Consider the following 20,104-nt stretch of genomic DNA (forward strand, 5'->3'; position numbering starts at 1 on the left):
AATTAAACTTGTGATAAAATTTTGACTACAAGGGGTTGTAGGTTTTGAAAGCATGTGCCATGGAAGTACCGCCAACTATGAGCATCCTTCTTAAACCAATGACGAAGAGCATCAACACTTAGACCATTTGCATTCACAAAATCTGTGAACTCATTTGTAATCACATCTCGCACATTATCTTCAAGGAAGAGTCTAAGGAATGTTGCCTTTGTACCCTTCAAACACTTCTAAATCTTTCCATGGTGCAAGCCTTCTGGTTGATCAAGAAACTGATTGCTATAGTATTTTGGTGTCAAGACATAGGCAAGAAAATGTAAAGGAGTGGTCATATTATTCCACCTTTCTACAACAATTGCTTGCAATTGTTTGAAGAAAGTCTCCTCGAGGTCTTGCTCTTTCACATTTATGATGCAGTTCATCTGCTCAAACATTGAATCAATGCCATCATAAACCTCTCCAATGCAAGGCCTATCCATGTCATGTACCAAATCATGTTCATAATGGGCTCAGTGAAACTAAGGAGATACTTCACAAGATCCAACTATGAGTCATCCACTATCCTTTGCCTAGTTCTTGTTGCCCTCTTAGTGATGTTTTGCTTCCATATAGCCCAATTTAGGCTGATCACCATGTTACAAAGTGCCACTTTAACTTTCACAAGTCATCTTAAGACATTGTCTTAGAAGCAAAACAGGTCTATGCAACCTATAACAGAAATTAAAGCCAAAATGATTAAAAAATAAAGGCAAACTTTAAAGAAGAATACACATTACACAATCAAATTATGAACATTGAAAATCAAAAAATCAAAAAATGTAAATTAAATTACTATTTCACTTACTTTCAATAGCTCCAAACTTGAAAAAGATCTAAAAATCCCTTGAGACATGTGGTGATTTGTGATGAACATTTGGATGTCCTCAGTGTCTACATACACCTATTTGATCCATTCAATAATATTCCCAATCTTTTGTAGCATAAGATTGAGTGAGCTGACCACACAAGGTGTCCAAAAGATATGGTGATAGCATTCCTCAACCAACAAACCAGCAGCTCTACAATTCTTTGTGTTGTCCCTTATGACTTGAACAAAATTACGGGGTCCCACTGTCTCAATGTCATTGATGAGAATATCTGCAATAAATTGCCCATCTTTTACCTGGTCCTCACAATCCACAGCTTTCAAAAACATTGCCCCTTTAGGGAACACCGCTATGACATTGATCAATAGATGATTTTTGGAATCTTTCCACCCATTTGAAACAATGGATACACCAGTCTCAGTCCATGAATCCCTTATGGGCTTCAATGCATCTTCAACCCCCTTGACCTCTCTTTCCAACAAGGTTCCACGTACCTTCTAATAACCTAGGCCCTTATACCCTCTTGGAGCTTCATTAACACTTTTCAACATCTTTTTCTAATATGGGGAGCAAACAACATTAAAAGTCAACCCTTTTGCATATATGCATCTTGCTACATCTTGGTCGGCAATGTCTCGACTCTCATTTTGAAATGCAGTTTCTAAATGCCCCTTTGATCTTTTGCATGCAATGAGTGCTTCACTTTCAGGCTCATTTGTGGGAAAAAATAGGTGGTTTCTACTATAATATTGGGATTAGATGGGGGTTGCATTCCCTTTGATTTTTTTGAAACGGTTTGATTCAATCTACGAACTTGTCTCCCTTTTGCTTCTTCATGCTCCCTCATATATTTTAACACTGTCTCTTGTGGTATAGGCACACCAGTTTTTGATGCCTCTTCTTGGTATTCCACACAAATGGCCTACCACCCAAAAATCTGAACTATTACGTTCTTTATCACATCCCTAGCATTTCCAACGGAATCCCCCACCTCCTAGAAGCAGTCGTATAATATCAACAAACTTCCATAGGGGAGAATTTGGATCTGATTTTTGTTTTTGTTGTTCATTTGTGCCTATGGAGGAAGAGGTAGATGCCATTCTAGTTCCTATGGCAAAAACTTTAATGAACACATTCAAAAACAAAAACAAAAGAATGGAAAAAAATAGGTAAACTAAATAAATAATGTTTCATGTTTGTGAAACAAAAATGGTTGAAAAAAATGTAAAAAAACTTCTTTCACCCAATGGAAGCTTGCAAATGAGTAGGAATGAAGCTGCGACACTTGATCAAGCTTCAAATTTTGATCTTCAACTCCTATTTGATGCTAGAAGCCAAACTTTTCTCAACCTGCAAGTAAAAAATAGCTGCTTGCAAAACAAATGAGCAAAAATGAACTAAGTGAATGTTATAAATGTCACTTTTAGGGTTTTTTTCTGATTTTCAAGTGGCAGATTTCAAATTTTTATCAAATTTTGCCAAAAAAAAATCATTTTTGGGTGCCTAGGCATCCAGGTTCGCCCTAAGTTCACCCAAGACGAACCAGCTCACCCAGGCACAAACCCTGGTTGGACCTGCAAGCGTACCGGACCAAACTAGACCAATACCAGGCCCCTAGGCAGGCAAACCCTGCAACTTAGTAAAATCTTTGCAGGGGACATTACAAAGATTAAATGAGATCCATGGAACAAGTTCAAAATAAAATTCCAGATCATCAGTGACATCTATGAGGCATGTTTCCCTTCTAGCACAAGTGGAATAGTGGAATATATCCTTACAGACAAGATGCAGACAACTCTTGTTTTCAACTATCCTGGAAGCAATTAATGAGATTTATAGTTTTTATGATGTTTTGTATTATGTTGCAGGAAAAAGTAATAGTTTTTCATTTTATGGAAAAACAACCAGACTCTTTTTTTCAAGAGTAAATTGCCTTTTTGAAGGCATTCACATCTGCAAGGAAATCCCCGCTTAAGATGGATGAAAATGTTTTCAAAAAGACTTTTTCCTTTCAATGAAGAATGTAGAGAGCGAACTATATACCTAAAGGAGGTGGAAGACCAGTCTGAATTGTGAATCTTGGAGAAGCCAGATTTTTGTCTGATGCAACTACTGCTTCAAACTGCCCAATCTCTTCACCTTGCAACCCCTTCAAATCCCAATATCCATCTTCCTCCCTCCACTGCAGTTTTGCAACTGTAACTCCAAACTTAGCTTCTACCCCTGTTCAAGATGGTCATCATAAGATATAATAACAGGTTTCCAAATACATACATCATGCAGGATTAAATACAACGTACTACCAGGTTGATGGCAAATAGCTTTACAAATAGAATTCATTCCTGGAACACCCACATATCTCTTCATTGAATTCTCCTACAACACAATGTTAATAAACAATATTATGATTCTTAATTTCATTAATTTTCTGAAAATAAGTTCAATAAAGCCATTACCCTCCGGAGAATAAACTGCAACAAATGCAATAAAACCTTTAATGGACACCTAAAGCCAGCCATATACAGCTTGAATCTGATTGTAAACACATCCAGTCATGCAAAACCCTTATAAATACAGAGTTCTATATGACCACCCTCTGGAGCATTCACTGCAATTTAATCCCATGGATAATAATTGGGTTCTGTAGTTACTAACCAATTGCGGCATAAATTTTCCAGAGTCTACATCAAAGGTTCCAAATGGTCCTTTCCATTCAGCAACCAGACCAGCACCTTCCCACTTATCTACTACATCACAGACACTTGGATCCTTCACTGTAAAATAGGGAGCCCCATGATCAAAACATAATTCCTTCCCATCTTCAGTTCGCTCTCTAACAGGCAATAACAATGTTCATCTATTTCAGGGTCAACGTTCAGAAAATACAAATTTTGCATAGCACACGTAAATAGCCGTTATGGAATAAAAGAAGATACAGGTCACTAATATTCTATATCCATAGAGGATAATAAGAAAATGTAACAAGCATCCATATATTAAAAGACATTAATCTATTAAGAGAAGAATAAATGGAACCCCTTGATATTGGATATTCAAAATTAAACAACAAATAATTCCAGATTTTATTTCCCCTTGGATATAGGAGATGATCACAAAAAGGATTAAAAGTTAAAACACATTAACAGAAACAGAAAATCATCTATAAAATGTAGGCTTCAACTCAATTTCAATGGGATAAAGGATTAAAAATTAAAACACATTAACAGAAACGGAAAATCATCCATAAAATGTAGGCTTAAACTCAATTTCAATGGGATAGCAAAAGAACAGCTGAGGTCAGCTAGGGGTACAGGAAATATCCGATATTATCAGAGCTGAGTTAAGATAATGCTTTGTATAATCTTGAAGGGCAATCAGCAATAGGTCAGAAGCTAAAGCACTCCTCTACAATCTATAAATAACCAGGAAAATTATAAGTTGAAGATTGAAATTAAAGGCAACTCCAAGCTAATTATCAAAGTCATCAACAGAATCTCAGATATTCTATGGCTACCGCAACCAGAAACATGACTAAGGATGACAAAAAAAGTTGGGCAAGCATACAGTGGTAAAAGGCAGATAAAATGACCACAATTAAGAGCTCTGGCAACCATGTTAGTGGGAGACGGGTAGGACATCTTGTAGAGGAGGAGGTAAGGGGTATTCTGGTTGAGGCTAGGAAGAAAAATCTACCTCTTGCCTTGTCAATCTTCAACAGAATGCAGAAATTGACACAAACAAAAAAGCAAAAAGGAAATGGCAAGAGATCAAACTTGCAAGTAGGTTTAAAGACAGAAATCTTCAAGAAAATTAAGAAAGAACTTGCAAGAGATCACTGGAATTGATTATCATAGCCAGTCAAGATTGGACATGAGATGATTAGGTTGAAAAATCTGAAAATATCATTGCGACCAACATCTACATCCTACTAGATTGAGGTTAGAGTATGCTGTTGGAGTTAGTCAGGACACAACATGAGATGTAAGGACTTGGATAGTCTAGCATTGAGGCCAATATGTACATTTAGTTTCTAGATTCAGATCCAACTAATTCCAGGTTAAATGCACATGCTTTAGGAAAGGCCTCAGCTATAGAAACATATGCAAATAAAAATATTGACATCATGAAAGCTCATTTCAAATTTAACTCGACCTGGTAGATGAGATATAGCAAAGTCTGAGGATTTTGAACAGAGTGTTGAGAATTGCTGTGAAATCTGAGGGCGCCCAAAAAATATCAGTTGCTACCAGAGTTGGAATGCAAAAGGAGATAAGTACGTATTAATGTGGAACAAAATCATTACCAATTGATAGGCTACTCTATTTTAATGAAGTTTGCAATGTTCAAAAGAACATTAGCATTGGAAATAATCACAAGGCAGGGTGACTCGCAAAGCACACAAGCAATGCAATGTTAGCACCTGATGCTAGCATTCCTTGGGATTTGCGCCTCAAAGCCTGCCTCTGAATTGGCAAGCTTTTTGTACAGGAACTTGCTCCTCAACAAATTGATATGCCACTCTATTGTAATGAAGCTTGCAATGTTAAGAAGAACATTATCATTGGAAATTATCAGAAGACGGGATTCAAAAAGCGCACAAGCACTGCAATGTTAGTACACAATGCTAACACTCCTTGGAACTTGGACCCCAAAGCCTCCTTCTGAACTGACAAGGCTTTTGGTGCAGGTAGCTTTCCTTGTCTCATAATTATCATCAATGTGGAACTAAATCACACAACCAACACTTTTTTTCTCATAGCTGTTTGTCAATGGTTCCAAACTTCCACTCGATAACATGTGAATTATCAATTCCATGTTTAAAAGCATGGGTATGTTCTTCATGCATGGTCTGGTTATGCAAAGTCTACCGGTCAAAGTTTAGCTTTTTCTCTCATCAGCTGTATTTTATGTGTGTGTGAGCAAGTTCAATTCAGGATTTTGATCTGAGGAATCTTTCAGAAAAGAGGAAAGCGAGGTTTCATAGCTCTCCTTTAGTGGAATTTAAATAATAAAGAAAATTTGCCCAATGTTGAAAAATTGGTTTCAGCAAGCAAATACTTCCAGGTGATTGAGATGGGGTGTCACTATGCATAAGACTGTGACCACAGAACCCTTGTGTGTGCTGAATTGGAAGCTTGACCCAACCAATCTAATCCAAAAATAAAGGAAACTAGATCTCGTAGTTGTTCCTTGGTAGATCTCGTAGTTGTTCCTTGGTAGAATATAAATAAAAACCTCCCTTTCAAATGTTCAAAGAAATATTTGACTACCCAAATTCCTTCTTCAAACAACAATAGCAGGCCGCACTCCAATCTTTCTGCATAACTCTTCTTTTACAATTTATTTATCCCTAGGAGAGTAATTAAGATGTGTTTTATATATGTACCTGCGCTGAGACATGCGCCCTCCAGGGCCTCTTGCACTTTCAAAAACCGTCACTGCAATTCCTCTTTCTGCCAATGACGATGCACACACTAGCCCAGACACTGTCAACAGAAAAAGAAGGGAAAAAATTATATAATGAATGGAATCTCATCAAATGGGAAACTCAAGTGATAAGAGCAAACAGACTCATAAAACGTAGCATCGTGTTCACACCCCAAGTAACATGGTAAAAATGCTTGGTTCAACAAGCTGGGTGTGGCATTCCCCAGGCGACGAAGCCAAGTGCCATCTATGAAAAAGGTTGCCCGAGAACTAAGGAATTTACAAAATCACCCAAAAACTGCGTGGAAAATCCATATAAGAAAAAGAATCTGGGTTTCCAAAGTTAATATTCACCTTCAAATCTCCAGGCAACATGATAAAATGTTTGAAATTGGGTGAAATGCCCCACGAGAACATGACCAAACAAATAATCCTAGGTAGTGGCATCTCACCAGAAGGTTGCCCCAAAGATGAGGAACTTATCAAATAAAATAAAACGTCAAAATTCAAAGTAACAAAGACTAAGGAGATTCATAAAAAGGTGTGATCTAAAGTGGTAAAAGCATCTGGACTTCGAGCTCTGGCTCAATTTCCCAAAGGTGTTTCAAATTAGGTAAAATACTACATTATAACTCCCTGGATGTGACCTACTCGACGGATGAGCACATGCAGATAAATTGAATAAAATTCAACTTTCTACTTCTCTGGGTGTAGCATACCCAGCAATAAGCACAAGCACAAGAATTGGGTGACTTTGACAGAAGAGATAACCTTCTGCCATAACATCTAAATCCAAAATTGCCCAAGAATTAAAAAATCTGAAGAAGATTCTAGCGGATTGAGATAAGCTCTACCTCCAGCTCCTATTACTGCAGTCCGCATTTTGCAGGGATTTTTTTATGCCAATTACAGCAGTGATGCTTGATCTATGCTCCTCCAGCAATAGGGGTTTCTCTTCTTACTCAAGATTACTACATTTTAGCTTTAACCTTATTCTGATTGGCGTATTATTTCTGGCAAGGAAATTTGCGCGACTTGAATTCGTTTGATTGAGCTTTGAATTACAGTTAATCCTCTAATAGATTCTATAATTAGCATCTGGTTTAGATATCCGTTGGGAGTGCTTTTTTATCTCGTATTGTTTATTTGGCAAAAAAGAAAAGCTAGATATGGAAAAAGAAAGGTTAGAGCCGATATTAATCTAGGGTATAAAACACCTCACTTAATAATTTGGAGTCGATTAATTGGTGTTGAAAATGCATTTCAAACATTGTCTAAATGTGCTCTTCTATATGAAACATGGTAACCATAGCTACCCTTGATATCATTCTAACTTTGCAAGCCACTTTAAATCCTCAAATCAGTGTCACAAGAAAAGAAAACCATATCAAAAACTCTATGACATCCTAGATAAATAGAGTCATTCACATTTATGACACGAAAAAAAAAAAAAAAATTAATGACATAATAGATGTACAAGCGGAGAACATTTAAATAATAATGTTTAATCAAACCAAATCAAACCAAATCTCTCCCATTAATATGATTTCAAGCTCCAATCACTAATATTACTATCTTTGCACCCATTAATGATAACTTGATAGCTATTTTCAATCTCCAAGAGTTGACAATTCATTGCATGTTAATTTAATGTCTTTTAGAAGCACATGAGCTCCAGCTTCATGATTAGCTTTACAATCCATGAAAAAAGAACTAATATGTGGGAAATGAGATCCTAGCCTAGGAATGTAAAGTAAGATCTCAAATCTCCATGGCATATCATTAGATTCAGAAGTAGGATCAACTACAATCCTAATAGGAGAGTTGAACGCTTGTGGGCTTATGATTCCTTTGTTGTATTGGAATTGAGAGAGTGAAGTGTGTGAATAAACTAGGTTAAATGATAGAAAAATGACAACTTTCAACATAAATAGTCAAATTCAAAACAAAAAAACAATATAGTAACCTAGATCTACAAATAAGACACGAAGAGGAACCTATAGTTGAAATTTGGAATTGGAAGTGTTGAACTAGGTTGGAGGGTGCCCTAGTCCTAAGGGTGTCCATATTAATAGAAAGGTTCAGAAATGCAATGAGGAAGTCTTGTAGGCTTGTTTCTTAGAATTCTAGCAAAAAAGCATTAGAAATGGTTAGAGGGTGCCCTAGTCCTAAGGGTGTCCATATTAATAGAAAGGTTCAAAAATGCAATCAGGAGGTCTTGTAGGCCTATGTCTTAAAATTATAGCAAAAAAGCATTAGAAATGGTTAGAGGGTGCCCTGGTCTTAGTGTTTCTACTTGTTCAAAATTTGGATCTATCTATCTCAATATGCTCTACACTCAAGTGTAACATCCTATGTTGTCAAATTTGAACCTACACACACAAAAAAGGGGGAAAATGGTTGTGTTGTATAGGAGCTTGCCTAAGTCAAACCCTGTGTTGGTGTTCCTTCCTTTACAATAGTTGTGATGATGTAAAAAGTATTTATAATAATGAAAATACTAAAATGAAATTAGTATACCTTAGGGATGAAAACCTCTCATGGAGTTTCACATAAAGGTGGTAATGAAATTCTATTTAGACAAGTTTCCCAAGTGTTGATACAATAACATGATAACAAAACATAACCAACATGAACATGAAATCATACTTGAATGTAAGTTGTTGTAGCTTGTTGCTCAATGTGCTCATATCTACTCTTAATTGAATTGAACATGAAAGTTTGATCTTAGAATTGAACTTTATGAATGATAATAGATTATTTTATATAGGGTTCACAAGGTATTTTTGAATTTAGGCCAACATAAAACAGTCAAGTATGAAAACCAAGACCAAGATTCAAATTGTGAAGGTCAACACTTGAACTAGCTATACTTTTAGGGAATTTTGGTAGGATTGAGTTGTTGGATGCTCTGGTCCCACCAAAATAGGACCTCCAAAAGAGAGTCAAGAGTGTCAAGGTTTGTGATGCTAAATCAAGTCTTGATTCGAATATTTGACAATAGTTAAATTGTAGGATTGATAATTATATTATAAAGTATAATAGGGCTCAAATAAGCTTAAAATGATCTAGGAAAAGACACACTAAAGTAGGGATCTGAATAGAGTGTTAAAGTGTAAAGGGATATAATTTACTACACTACATTTAGCCCCCACTTTAGCAGGAGTATGAACTTATTCTCACACTTGTGATAAAGTAGAGATGAAGGGATAAAGCGATTAAGAGGAAGACAAACAATGGATAGGATGACACTAAGTTCTTGTTAGAAATTGCATGCAGAAAATATCAATTATATGCAAATAAAGATTAAACAGAGGAATGAACAACACATAAATAATAACAATGAGGAGACAATTTTAACTTGGTTCACCCAAACTCGGGCTACGTCCACCAAACAGAGAGTCCAATATTATTATCCAGTAAATCAAACCGATTACAACCAGCAATCCCTTGCAACTCAATACTGCTACAAAATTCTACAAAATTCTCGACAGAAATACCTAACCCTTAGCCTTTTATCAAGACTTATGTTGGTTACAAAATTAGGGTTGCAACATGTCAACCAATAGAAAAATAAAACTCGACGCCTTTATAAAATAATAAGCCTTTTTGACCTCGTGGGGCGCTGCCCCTCGACCCCACCTTGTATCGCGATAGGGAGCGCATCAAGGGTGCTACCCCTGGACCCCACAATGGGCACTACCCCTTGACCCCATCTTGGGAGCGTTGTCGGCTAAATGCATGAACCTGTGTCACATTTTCGGCCAACTATGGGTAGTCTGGTCGGACTCAGTTTGACCGAACTACAATCGGGTCGTGTGGCGCTAAAATGGTGCCAAGAGTCCAGTCAAACTATTAGTTATATAAATTGATATTTTCCCCACCGACCCCCATTTCCACCCTTAGGAGCTTTGGGAGTTCGACCAGACTCACAAGGAGCTTATTTCCAGCCCCCATTTTTCCAAGTAGGTTCATTTTTTCCCTTTTTTTTTGTTTTGTATTTGTAATTCAATTTTTTAATATATTTATTGCTATGATTATTTTTATTGAATAGTTCATCAATTTTTTTAAAATTTGTAGAATGAAAATATTAGAAAAATATTTTAAAAAAATAAACCTAGCAAAATTAAAAAATTCATTAGAAAACTATTAAAAAAAATTATAATGAAAACATTAGAAAACTACTAAAAAAATGCACATATGCATGTTAAATAATTTTAAAAAATCATTTTCTCATTACCCTTACATATAAACCATAAAAAATTATAATCAATACACTACACATAAAAAATATATCCTCGTACCCATACAAAGGCATAGACACATACACCTACACCTACACCCACACCCACACCCAGACTCACGTGCACGTACATACAAGTACACATACACATACATACACAGATGTACATGTGTGTGCATGTGTATGTGTGGGTATGTATGTGTGTATGTATGCATGTACGTGCATATGTATGTATGCATGTACATGTATATGTATGTATGTGTGTATATGTGTGTGTATGTACGTATGCATGCATGTGTATGTGTACATGTGTGTATGTGTGTGTACATGTATGTATGTATGTATGTATGTATGTATGTATATATGTATGTATGTATGTATGTATGTATGTATGTATGTATGTGTGTGTGTATGTGTGTGTGTGTGTTTACGTGTGTATACACAGACACATACATACATCGACATGCATATATACAAACATACATACATTCATGTACACACACATACATGTACATATTGTTGGTAAACAGATTTGTCACTATGAATTCTCCTTCAAAATTGACCATGTTCGCCCGAAGAGCAATGACAACCGTTCCAACAGTTGGAGAGATTGCAATCAAACTGCAATCTTCCTATGTGTTTGAGAGGGGCAGCTTCCTCGTATGATGGGGGTTTTGGGGATTTTTGTGTACTTTTTACTGAAAGTACAAAAAGGAGACAAAACTAAAGAAAGGTGAATAATAGAAACCCCAATGGCAGACATGCAAACACCGAATAGGATTTCACAAATGATGACATGTACGAAGGGGGTTTAAGCACAAAACAAGTTTTAACTTGCAGTGATGATGAAAGAAGGGTGACATATCTCAACATATGAAGAGATGGGTATTTCTAGCACATCCAAACCAAGATACCAAAGCTTGATTGTGTTCCATTAATACATCAATTGCATGAAAATAAGCTTTCCAATAGATGATAAATGATTTGACATAGACAGAAGATATCACCAATTTGACGCACGAAAAATTAGTAATAATAACTCAAGAAGCACATCTAGAACATACAAGATAAATGTATCCTTTATTATTTCCATGAAATTATATAATCTCAAGAACTCTTCTATACAAAGTGTAAACACAAAAGTCATCAAACTATTTCTCTAAGAATTTTTTCATAGTCTCCCCTCTATCAGAGTCTTTTTTTTCTAAATGAAATAGCCTTGCATTTATAGGCTTGAGATAATAACTACCTTGATAACCAACTCATAACCACTTTGAATAACCACCTTAGGTAACTACTTTGTCTAACTACTTAGGATAACTACCTAGGAGAATCACTTTAAATAACTACCTAACTTAATCACTTGGGATAACTACCTAAGCCAATGCTTAGAATAACTACCTTTTTGAAGATAAGTTAGGATTTACCTAACTTTTACAAAGATTAAGCCAAAAAGCTAACTTTAATTACAATAAGTGACATAAGTCACTTTTACAAAGAAAAAACTTGAAACATTATAACATTAAAGTTATGGATCTTGCTGAAGTACGCTTTTCCATCTTTGTCTGCTCCATTTTCCTTTGTAATCATCTTGTCATATAGTCATTCAAGGATGCAATACATATGTCTTTCCTTTCAAAAATAAAAATACAACTCCAAGGGTCTCCATAAGAATAAATGAAAATTCACCTTTGAAACGAGTACCATCATGAACAAGAAGGCAATTTTCTGTTACTGCAATCCCCGTACTCTATGATGTGAGATTTCCTCCATGTGGTTTGTCAAACTTTTCAAGTGTATTTCCTATGATTCCACATTTTTCATTTGTGTCTACGGGAGCTTTTCCAACCAAAATATACCACAAAAATCTCATTACCAATATGCTCGAATGGAGAGGATGTTACCAAAGGTTGCAAAATTCCAATTTTAGACATGTGAAGTGCATTTGCTTGTATGTAGATTTCTAAATCCTTGTAAACATATCCATTTTGCATGGATACTAAAATCATTACAATTGTATGAAATGACATCACCGCAAGGGATTCAATCATACAACTCAGGTGCATTGTTGATGACTCCTTATTTTGCATGCATGTCTGTTGTGGCATATCAACGCCTCTAATTGCATTTGATTGAAACATTTTAAAACCTAATCATCCAATCAACTTTGTACATATCCTAATCCACAATGTACCACGAGAAGCATTATTTCAAACCGTTCACATGTTTATCTATGTTGGCTAAAAAATTTGGATATGAATTCACATCAATATATATCTTTGAATTCTGCGAGATTTATGTCAAAAACCATTGACATGCCTTGCATATAGTTTCACATCTATCATAGTATTTTGAATGATATATCTAACAAAAATATCCCTATAATTGTGTTTTGACAGATGTTCATAACCTATTCTAAGCTCTAACATTGGCATAGATAGAGAGTTCACATAGACATGGGTGAATTTGGCTTTATGCTTGTTGATTGCATTTGCTTGAGAAATACAAATTTGTTTGATAAATGCATTTTGTGTGTAACCTGCAATCCTCGTGTTCTAGGAGAAGACATCTCTTGAATGCATTATATTAGACATCTCACGTGCCATGAAGGTTATCTATTTTCTTTGAGTACTGCAATCGAGGTGTACCATGAGACGTCATTGCTTTGAGACATCATGTCAAACATTTCAAATGCCTTAACATCACTTTGATGCATTTACATAGTTGTTACAAAGCTTCCATTACTGTGTGCATGCAATGAGATGATATTGATAAGAGCGGTGTGGATGGAGTTCAAGAATTAGTTATAATAACTAACTCCATGAAGAGGCATTGATATTTTTTTCCATCATGAAAAACTCACAAAAACATCATGAAGATTTTTAATCATCTTGAGAATCTTTTCGGTGATTTGTGAAGGTGCCACAACTTTCTGAAAAGAATCATTCAAACTCCTTTGGTGGCTTGGCCAAAAGCCACAACTAGCTGATGAGAAAGAACAAGCTAAATTGCCGATAAATGTGGATAATGGAGTGACTTAGCTTTGAATTGATCTTTAGCTTATCAGCCATTCATGAAAGTGCCACAAGTTGTCGATATTCAATGCAATGGGGCCTCTTCCTTTGGTGCTTTCGTAATTAAACACACTTCTTTGCTGCAAATGTTTGGCAAAGAGAAGTAACTTGCCAATGGTAGCCTTATTACCAATGGTGTTTAAATGTTGAATTAAAAACCAGTGAATTTCAATGATCTTTACAAGTTCGACAACTTCATATACTTTCACAACTTTATGAAAAGACTGAAGACACTTGATTAAACTTTCACATCACTAGAATACAAACTTGCCAAAGAGAACCTCCCATAATGAAGAATCAAGTTTATCCTAGATCAATATGTTTTTTGAAAAATTCGCCACATCACTAAAAATAACATCTCGAACCTCCTTGTTGAACCATTTAATCATGAGTTGTAAATTGGCCACATTATTTGAAATAACACCTTAAACAACTCCATAATAGGATTCTATAGTATCTTGCATAGATTTTCAAGTTTAATTGCTCTTGTAATTTTCAACATGATGCATGATGACTTCCAATAGTTATGATTGAAATGATATTGTTCTGATTCGAGATGTAAAGAGATCTAACATTTGCAAATGATTGGAAAGTTTTTAGCTAGAAGGTTCCCATTTGTAGGATTTTGATGCAAAAAGTTCAAAATTTGTCAAGTTTAAAATTGGGGCTAACACATACACATACACATACACATACACATACACATACACATACACATACACATACACATACACATACACATACGCATACGCATACACATACACACATGCATGCATACACACATGCGCATACACTTACATACATACATACATGCATACATACATACACACACACGTAAACACATAAACACACGTACACATACATACACACACACATACACCCACATACACCCACATGTACACACATACACACACATGCATGCATGCATACTTACATATACATGAACACATACGTATATGTGTGCATGTGTATGTATGTATGCATGCATGCATGCACGTATGTGTATGTGTGTATGTGGGTATATGTGTGTGTGTGTACATGTATATATGTATATACACATGTGTGTTTATGTATGCATGTGTGTGTGTATGTATGCAGGTACAGTATGTGTGTGTATGTGTATGTGTATGTGTATGTACACATGTATTTAATTTTAATATTTCTGTAAAGTAATTTGTATCAAATGTTTCAATTACTTTGAGTTGTACTTTAAATTACAATTGTATATCATTTTGAAATATGAATTAGTTAAAAATAGTTATCAGAATTAGTTTGAACTGTTTAAAATAGTTTTGAATAATTATTTTTAAAATTCTTTGCTTTGATAATTATGTACATACATATATTATTCACATGGCCGATCAGACATCAAATGGTAGTGTTCATCGCGAGGGCACTGACCAAATATCTAGATAGTATGGTCAAATGCCTTCTAGTGATAGTGATGTCAAGGCTTGACTTTTTGCTGAAACCACTCAGGCCCTACAACATGTTCTAGACCATCTCGTGTCCACATTAGATTTTGCTACTGTTCGACCTAATAAGGAAAGGGCAGAGACTATTAGGGATGAGTTGCTACATATGATTGACACTATTCAGATATGTCTATCGATTCTTTCTATATCTCACTTTCTCGCAGTGTCACTGGCACGGTGAAATGGGAAACCATGAGCGGGGATGTATCTTCTACACAAGTCCATACTACGTTCCCCCATTATCAGGTTCCGAGACCACATAAGATTAGAGGATATTTAGTTACCAGATGCACTGATCTAGTTGTGGCACCATTCATATATCCTAGATGGTTGGCAACTCAACATATGTGGCCACAGAAGGATGAGTTGCCACTTTATTTATGCAAATGATTATTTGCAGAGTTTCATATGGGCTTAGACGTTGATTATACATCTATACCAGTGAATGTTGGACAGGGGAGAGGGAGGCTTAGTGATAAATTTAGACAACCTGATGCACCAGCGCTCGTTAATAAACAAGCAGTAGTTGGTCCAAACCTTTTGGTTCTACCAAAACGTTTGGAGTTATCACATGTAGCAAATGCAACAACTGATGATGTCAAGCAACATATCTACTCCACCATTGCACAGATCGCCACTCAAGTTGATTGGATGACATCTTGATCATGTTGGGAGATATTTGTTGCGATCGCAGGGTACCATTCCGCAGGCTACAAATACAACATCTAGCACTAGCATTGATCCTTACGCCTGTGTAGACATACCATCTCCACTTGACGCTGCTCGATTGACAGAGGTTGATCCTTTGTAGCGAATGAGTGCATTGTTGTCTAGTGATTTATTGGATTCGTATACACTTCTTTCTTTGATTCTTGGGATCCCACTCGAGGATGTATCGACACGGGTGAGACAACATGTACACAGAGGTGGATCTAGGAGCCATGGTGGTAGAGCATCTCAGTGTGATATGGGGAGAGAGGAAGGAACTCTGGTGCATCCTATAGACCCTCCACCACATACATCAGTTGACCCCACACCTCCTCCTCAGCCTACACCAAGCAATCTGACACTTGAACCACCACATCCTACACCGTTGTCGCCTATTGCTTTTACCCCTCATGCTCGAGCTCATGGTCACTATATCAGTCTTCTTATTGATGGTTTAGAGGATGCATCATTGGATATAGATGTTGACCACGTGTCCTTCTATTCATATGAGGTCAGCAGGATCGGGAGAGCCTTCGCATCTCGTGAGGTACACATTGTTTTTCTGTAAGATCATATTATTTATTTGATTTTAAATAGTGGATTTCAACTTCAAAAATTTTAACACAATTTGATTTTTAAATTATGTACAACGTCCTATTACATTGGAGACATTAGGATATTTGCAGCCTCCTTATGCTTCTGCACATGGTCACAGTCAGGTACACAATTGTTTTTTTTCTAAGGTCATATTATTTAATTGATTTTAAATAGTGGATTTCAACTTCAAAATTGTTAGTTAAACCAATTTTAATTTTGAATTATATATGATCCAGGTTCATGGACCACGTTTGAGTTCTTCATCTTGGATACCTGTGGCCCATGCACACTCTGGTGGTGCAGATGATGGATCAGACCAGGTAAAATTTGCATGTACTTATGTTGAAGTAAAATTTTCATACTTATAGTTAGATAATATTTGCATGTGCTTATATATGTGTGTGATTGCATGTACTTTCTTGTGTAGGGACAACATTGAGGACATGGATCAGTGGAGGGTCGACCGACTTAGTTTATACATTATCATTGTTTAATGAGATTATATGTACAATACATGTACTTTTTTTTTTACATATATGTATCTGACACTTGTTTGATGAGATTATATACATATCGAACACTTGTACATGTTTGTTGACATTATATACATATCGGACACACTTGTTTGATGAGATTACTTGTTTGTTTATTACACGTGTCTATGTGTCTATGTTATATTTTTATAATTAGTTCAAGTTACATAGAATTGATCATGTTATTTTGGATGATAAATCTTGAAATTTAGTTAATTGAATTGTTGATTTAATAAATCAATTTATTAAATCAATTTAGTTAAATTGTTAATTTTGTTGATTTGATTAAATTAATTGAATTGTTGATTAAATAATTATTAAATTAATCAAATCAATTCAAATAAAAAGGTGATTCAAATCAATTCAATTTAATCAATTAATCAAATTAATTCAAATCAATTAATCAAATGAATTCATTTAATTAATCAAATCAATTAGTTATTTGAATTGTTAATCGTTGATTTGATTTAGTTAGTTGAATTGTTTATTTAATTATTGAATTAATCAATTCAAATCAAATCAAAAAGTGTTTCAAATCAATTAATCAAATCAATTCAAATCAAAAAGTGTTTCAAATCAATTAATCAAATCAAATTAATTCAATTCAATGAATTAATCAAACTAATTCAAATCAATTCAACGAATTAATCAAATTAATTCAACCCAATTCAATGAATTATTAAATCAATTAGTTAGTTGAATTGTTAATAGTTGATTTGATTTAGTTAATTGAATTGTTTATTTAATTATTAAATTAATCAAATCAATTCAAATAAAAAAGCGATTCAAATCAATTCAATGAATTAGTCAAACTAATAATCAAATCAATTCAATGAATTAATCACATTAATTCAAATCAATTCAAACCAATTCAATGAATTAGTCAAACTAATTCAAATAAATTAATCAAATCAATTCAATGAACTAATCAAATCAATTCAATGAACTAATCAAATTAATTCAAATAAACTAATCAAATCAATTCAATGAATTAATCAAACTAATTCAAATCAATTAATCAATCCAATCAATTAATCAATCCAACGAATTAATCAATTAATTAAGTGATTCAAATCAATCCAATGAATTAATTAAATCAATTCAATTAAGTGATTCAAATACATCCAATGATTTAATCAAATTAATAAATCGAACCAATTCAAATCAATTAATTAATTCAATTCAACTAAGTGATTCAAATCATTATAAGATAACATGCAACAAATTAACCCAAATTGTGCAAATTTTGATTTCAGAGCAATTGCATTAGATAAACTTAGATGTACATGTGTACATATGTATATATTGCAATTTAAAATAACTCGAATGTATATGTATATGTATGTGCACATGTGTACATATGTTGCAAAAAATAACTCAAATATACATGTGTGTACATATGTATATATGTATAGCGATCCAAAAAATAGCTCGAATGTACATACGTACATATGTATGACGATCCAAAAAAATAGTATACTTGTATCATGGTAAAAAACATACATGAGTTCACTTGTTCGAATAAATTAAGTGAGATCATTTTACATAAAATCTGGATCCTCTCTATCTTTTATTATCTCTAATATCCTTTCATGATCTTCGATAGGAAACCTCCACTTTTGGGGGCCACGACCTCTTTTTTGTAAAGTTTTAAAATGTAATCTTGTTGTTGTAACTAAATGACTATAATGCAAAACTTTTTGGTCAGGCATGTATTCAATAAATGTAACACCATTGTTATCTATCTTTGTTTGTTGATAATAAATACCTTCAACAACGACTCATCTAGTGGGATATTGTTTCCCATCAGCATCTTCTACTGATTTTGACAATTTAAATTTTGGTTTTGTGCATTGTAGTAGGTAATAGTCAACACCTTCTACATTATCAAGATTTGCAAGCACAACAAAAATATCACCTGTACACGAAAAATTACAAACAATTAAATTATAAAATGTATGGTAGAATGTAAAAAGAATTAAAATTTAAACTAAGTACATGAAAATGTGTAAGGATATTTAAATAAAATGCAAGTGTACCTAGCACAACTAAATCAAAAACACGTTCATAATCAGCTGAATATATAGGATCATGAATATCTATAATGTCACTTTCTTCAAAAGGAGGCATTGCGACAAATTGTTTCATCTTCCATTGTAAAACAAATCCATCTCTAATGTTTTGACATTGTTGAATATTTGTGTTGTTTTCAATGTAATCAACACAAAAACATGTTTTTTCTCTAACCTGAATCACAAGAGGTTTGCTATGTCCTGTAATCATCACTTGATGCAAACTTCTAATGCCATTAATTGGTTGGCAATTATAAGAATTGGATCGATCAATGTCTTTAACTTCCCAAAAATAGTGTTTGTTGTTTGTCATGTCACATGCCCCAAAATGATTTTTGCACCATTCTATTATCTCACTTGAATTTTGTATGTTGTTACCTCTAATTTCATATTGGCGAAGTGCATGCTTCACACAAGCTCCTGCTCCATCATGTTCTCCTTTTCCATGTCCACTCTCAAAAAAGTTCCACAAAAACTTTAGACCACGTTTAGCATGTTGTTGTGACAACCAATTGAACGTTTTTGCATATTTAAATTATCCTATGAAGTTACAATCAAATCTATTATATTAGTTTACAAAAATCAATTATACTAGATAATTAAAAGACTACAAGAAATTTAATCAATTTTTTCGCTAACTAGCACATCCATTAGACCAAATCTAATTAAAACTCTTGTCATGACAAGTATCATTGCTGATATAAAAATGAACTTCTTTAATGATAATGCATTCATCTTCACCAAATTCTACACTGTCCACATGAAACTCTGCATGTTTATACAAAACTTATACAAAAATGACAACCTGCTCAGAATGATAGTATTGACTTTCAATCTCTATGTGAGGATTGAATGTATAGTTCTCAAAGAAGTTTACTATTGAAAGAATACAACCCGGAGGAAAACAAATTTTTGAGATACAAAATTGTTTTGCTTGCCATCTTGCACCATGACAATGTAGCATATGTGGATATATCATATTCTGAAATCTACACAAACTCTTTGTAAGACGATTCACTCTCTTTTAACCCATTTTTTTTCCGATTAAGCTTCTGACTTTGTTTGATATTTTTCATATTCAAATCTCTTCCATAGATCTTGCACTGAAAGAT

The 20,104-nt window shown here is 34.5% G+C and overlaps 1 protein-coding gene across 5 annotated transcripts in view; it reads right to left on the bottom strand.

Annotated features, from left to right (window-relative positions):
- LOC131031362 (uncharacterized) overlaps window positions 1-7,404 on the bottom strand; it is a 64,683-nt gene extending 57,279 nt beyond the window's left edge. Inside the window, exons 1-5 of one of the 5 annotated variants that reach the window (XM_057962459.2) lie at window positions 7,145-7,404; window positions 6,250-6,349; window positions 3,519-3,696; window positions 3,191-3,239; window positions 2,907-3,086 (exon numbers count right to left, since the gene is read on the bottom strand). In XM_057962459.2, the coding sequence (XP_057818442.2) occupies window positions 2,907-3,086; window positions 3,191-3,239; window positions 3,519-3,696; window positions 6,250-6,349; window positions 7,145-7,172 (535 nt within the window). In that variant the 5' untranslated portion in view covers window positions 7,173-7,404. Of the gene's footprint in view, window positions 1-2,906; window positions 3,087-3,163; window positions 3,240-3,518; window positions 3,697-6,249; window positions 6,350-6,461; window positions 6,599-6,644; window positions 7,094-7,144 lie in introns of those variants that run through there. The other 4 variants (XM_057962457.2, XM_057962458.2, XM_057962461.2 and 1 more) reach the window with 4 other exon arrangements.
- Between the last annotated feature and the right edge of the window lie 12,700 nt (window positions 7,405-20,104).

The sequence above is a fragment of the Cryptomeria japonica genome, chromosome 11, assembly GCF_030272615.1.
Source record: "Cryptomeria japonica chromosome 11, Sugi_1.0, whole genome shotgun sequence".
Classification (NCBI taxonomy): domain Eukaryota; kingdom Viridiplantae; phylum Streptophyta; class Pinopsida; order Cupressales; family Cupressaceae; genus Cryptomeria; species Cryptomeria japonica.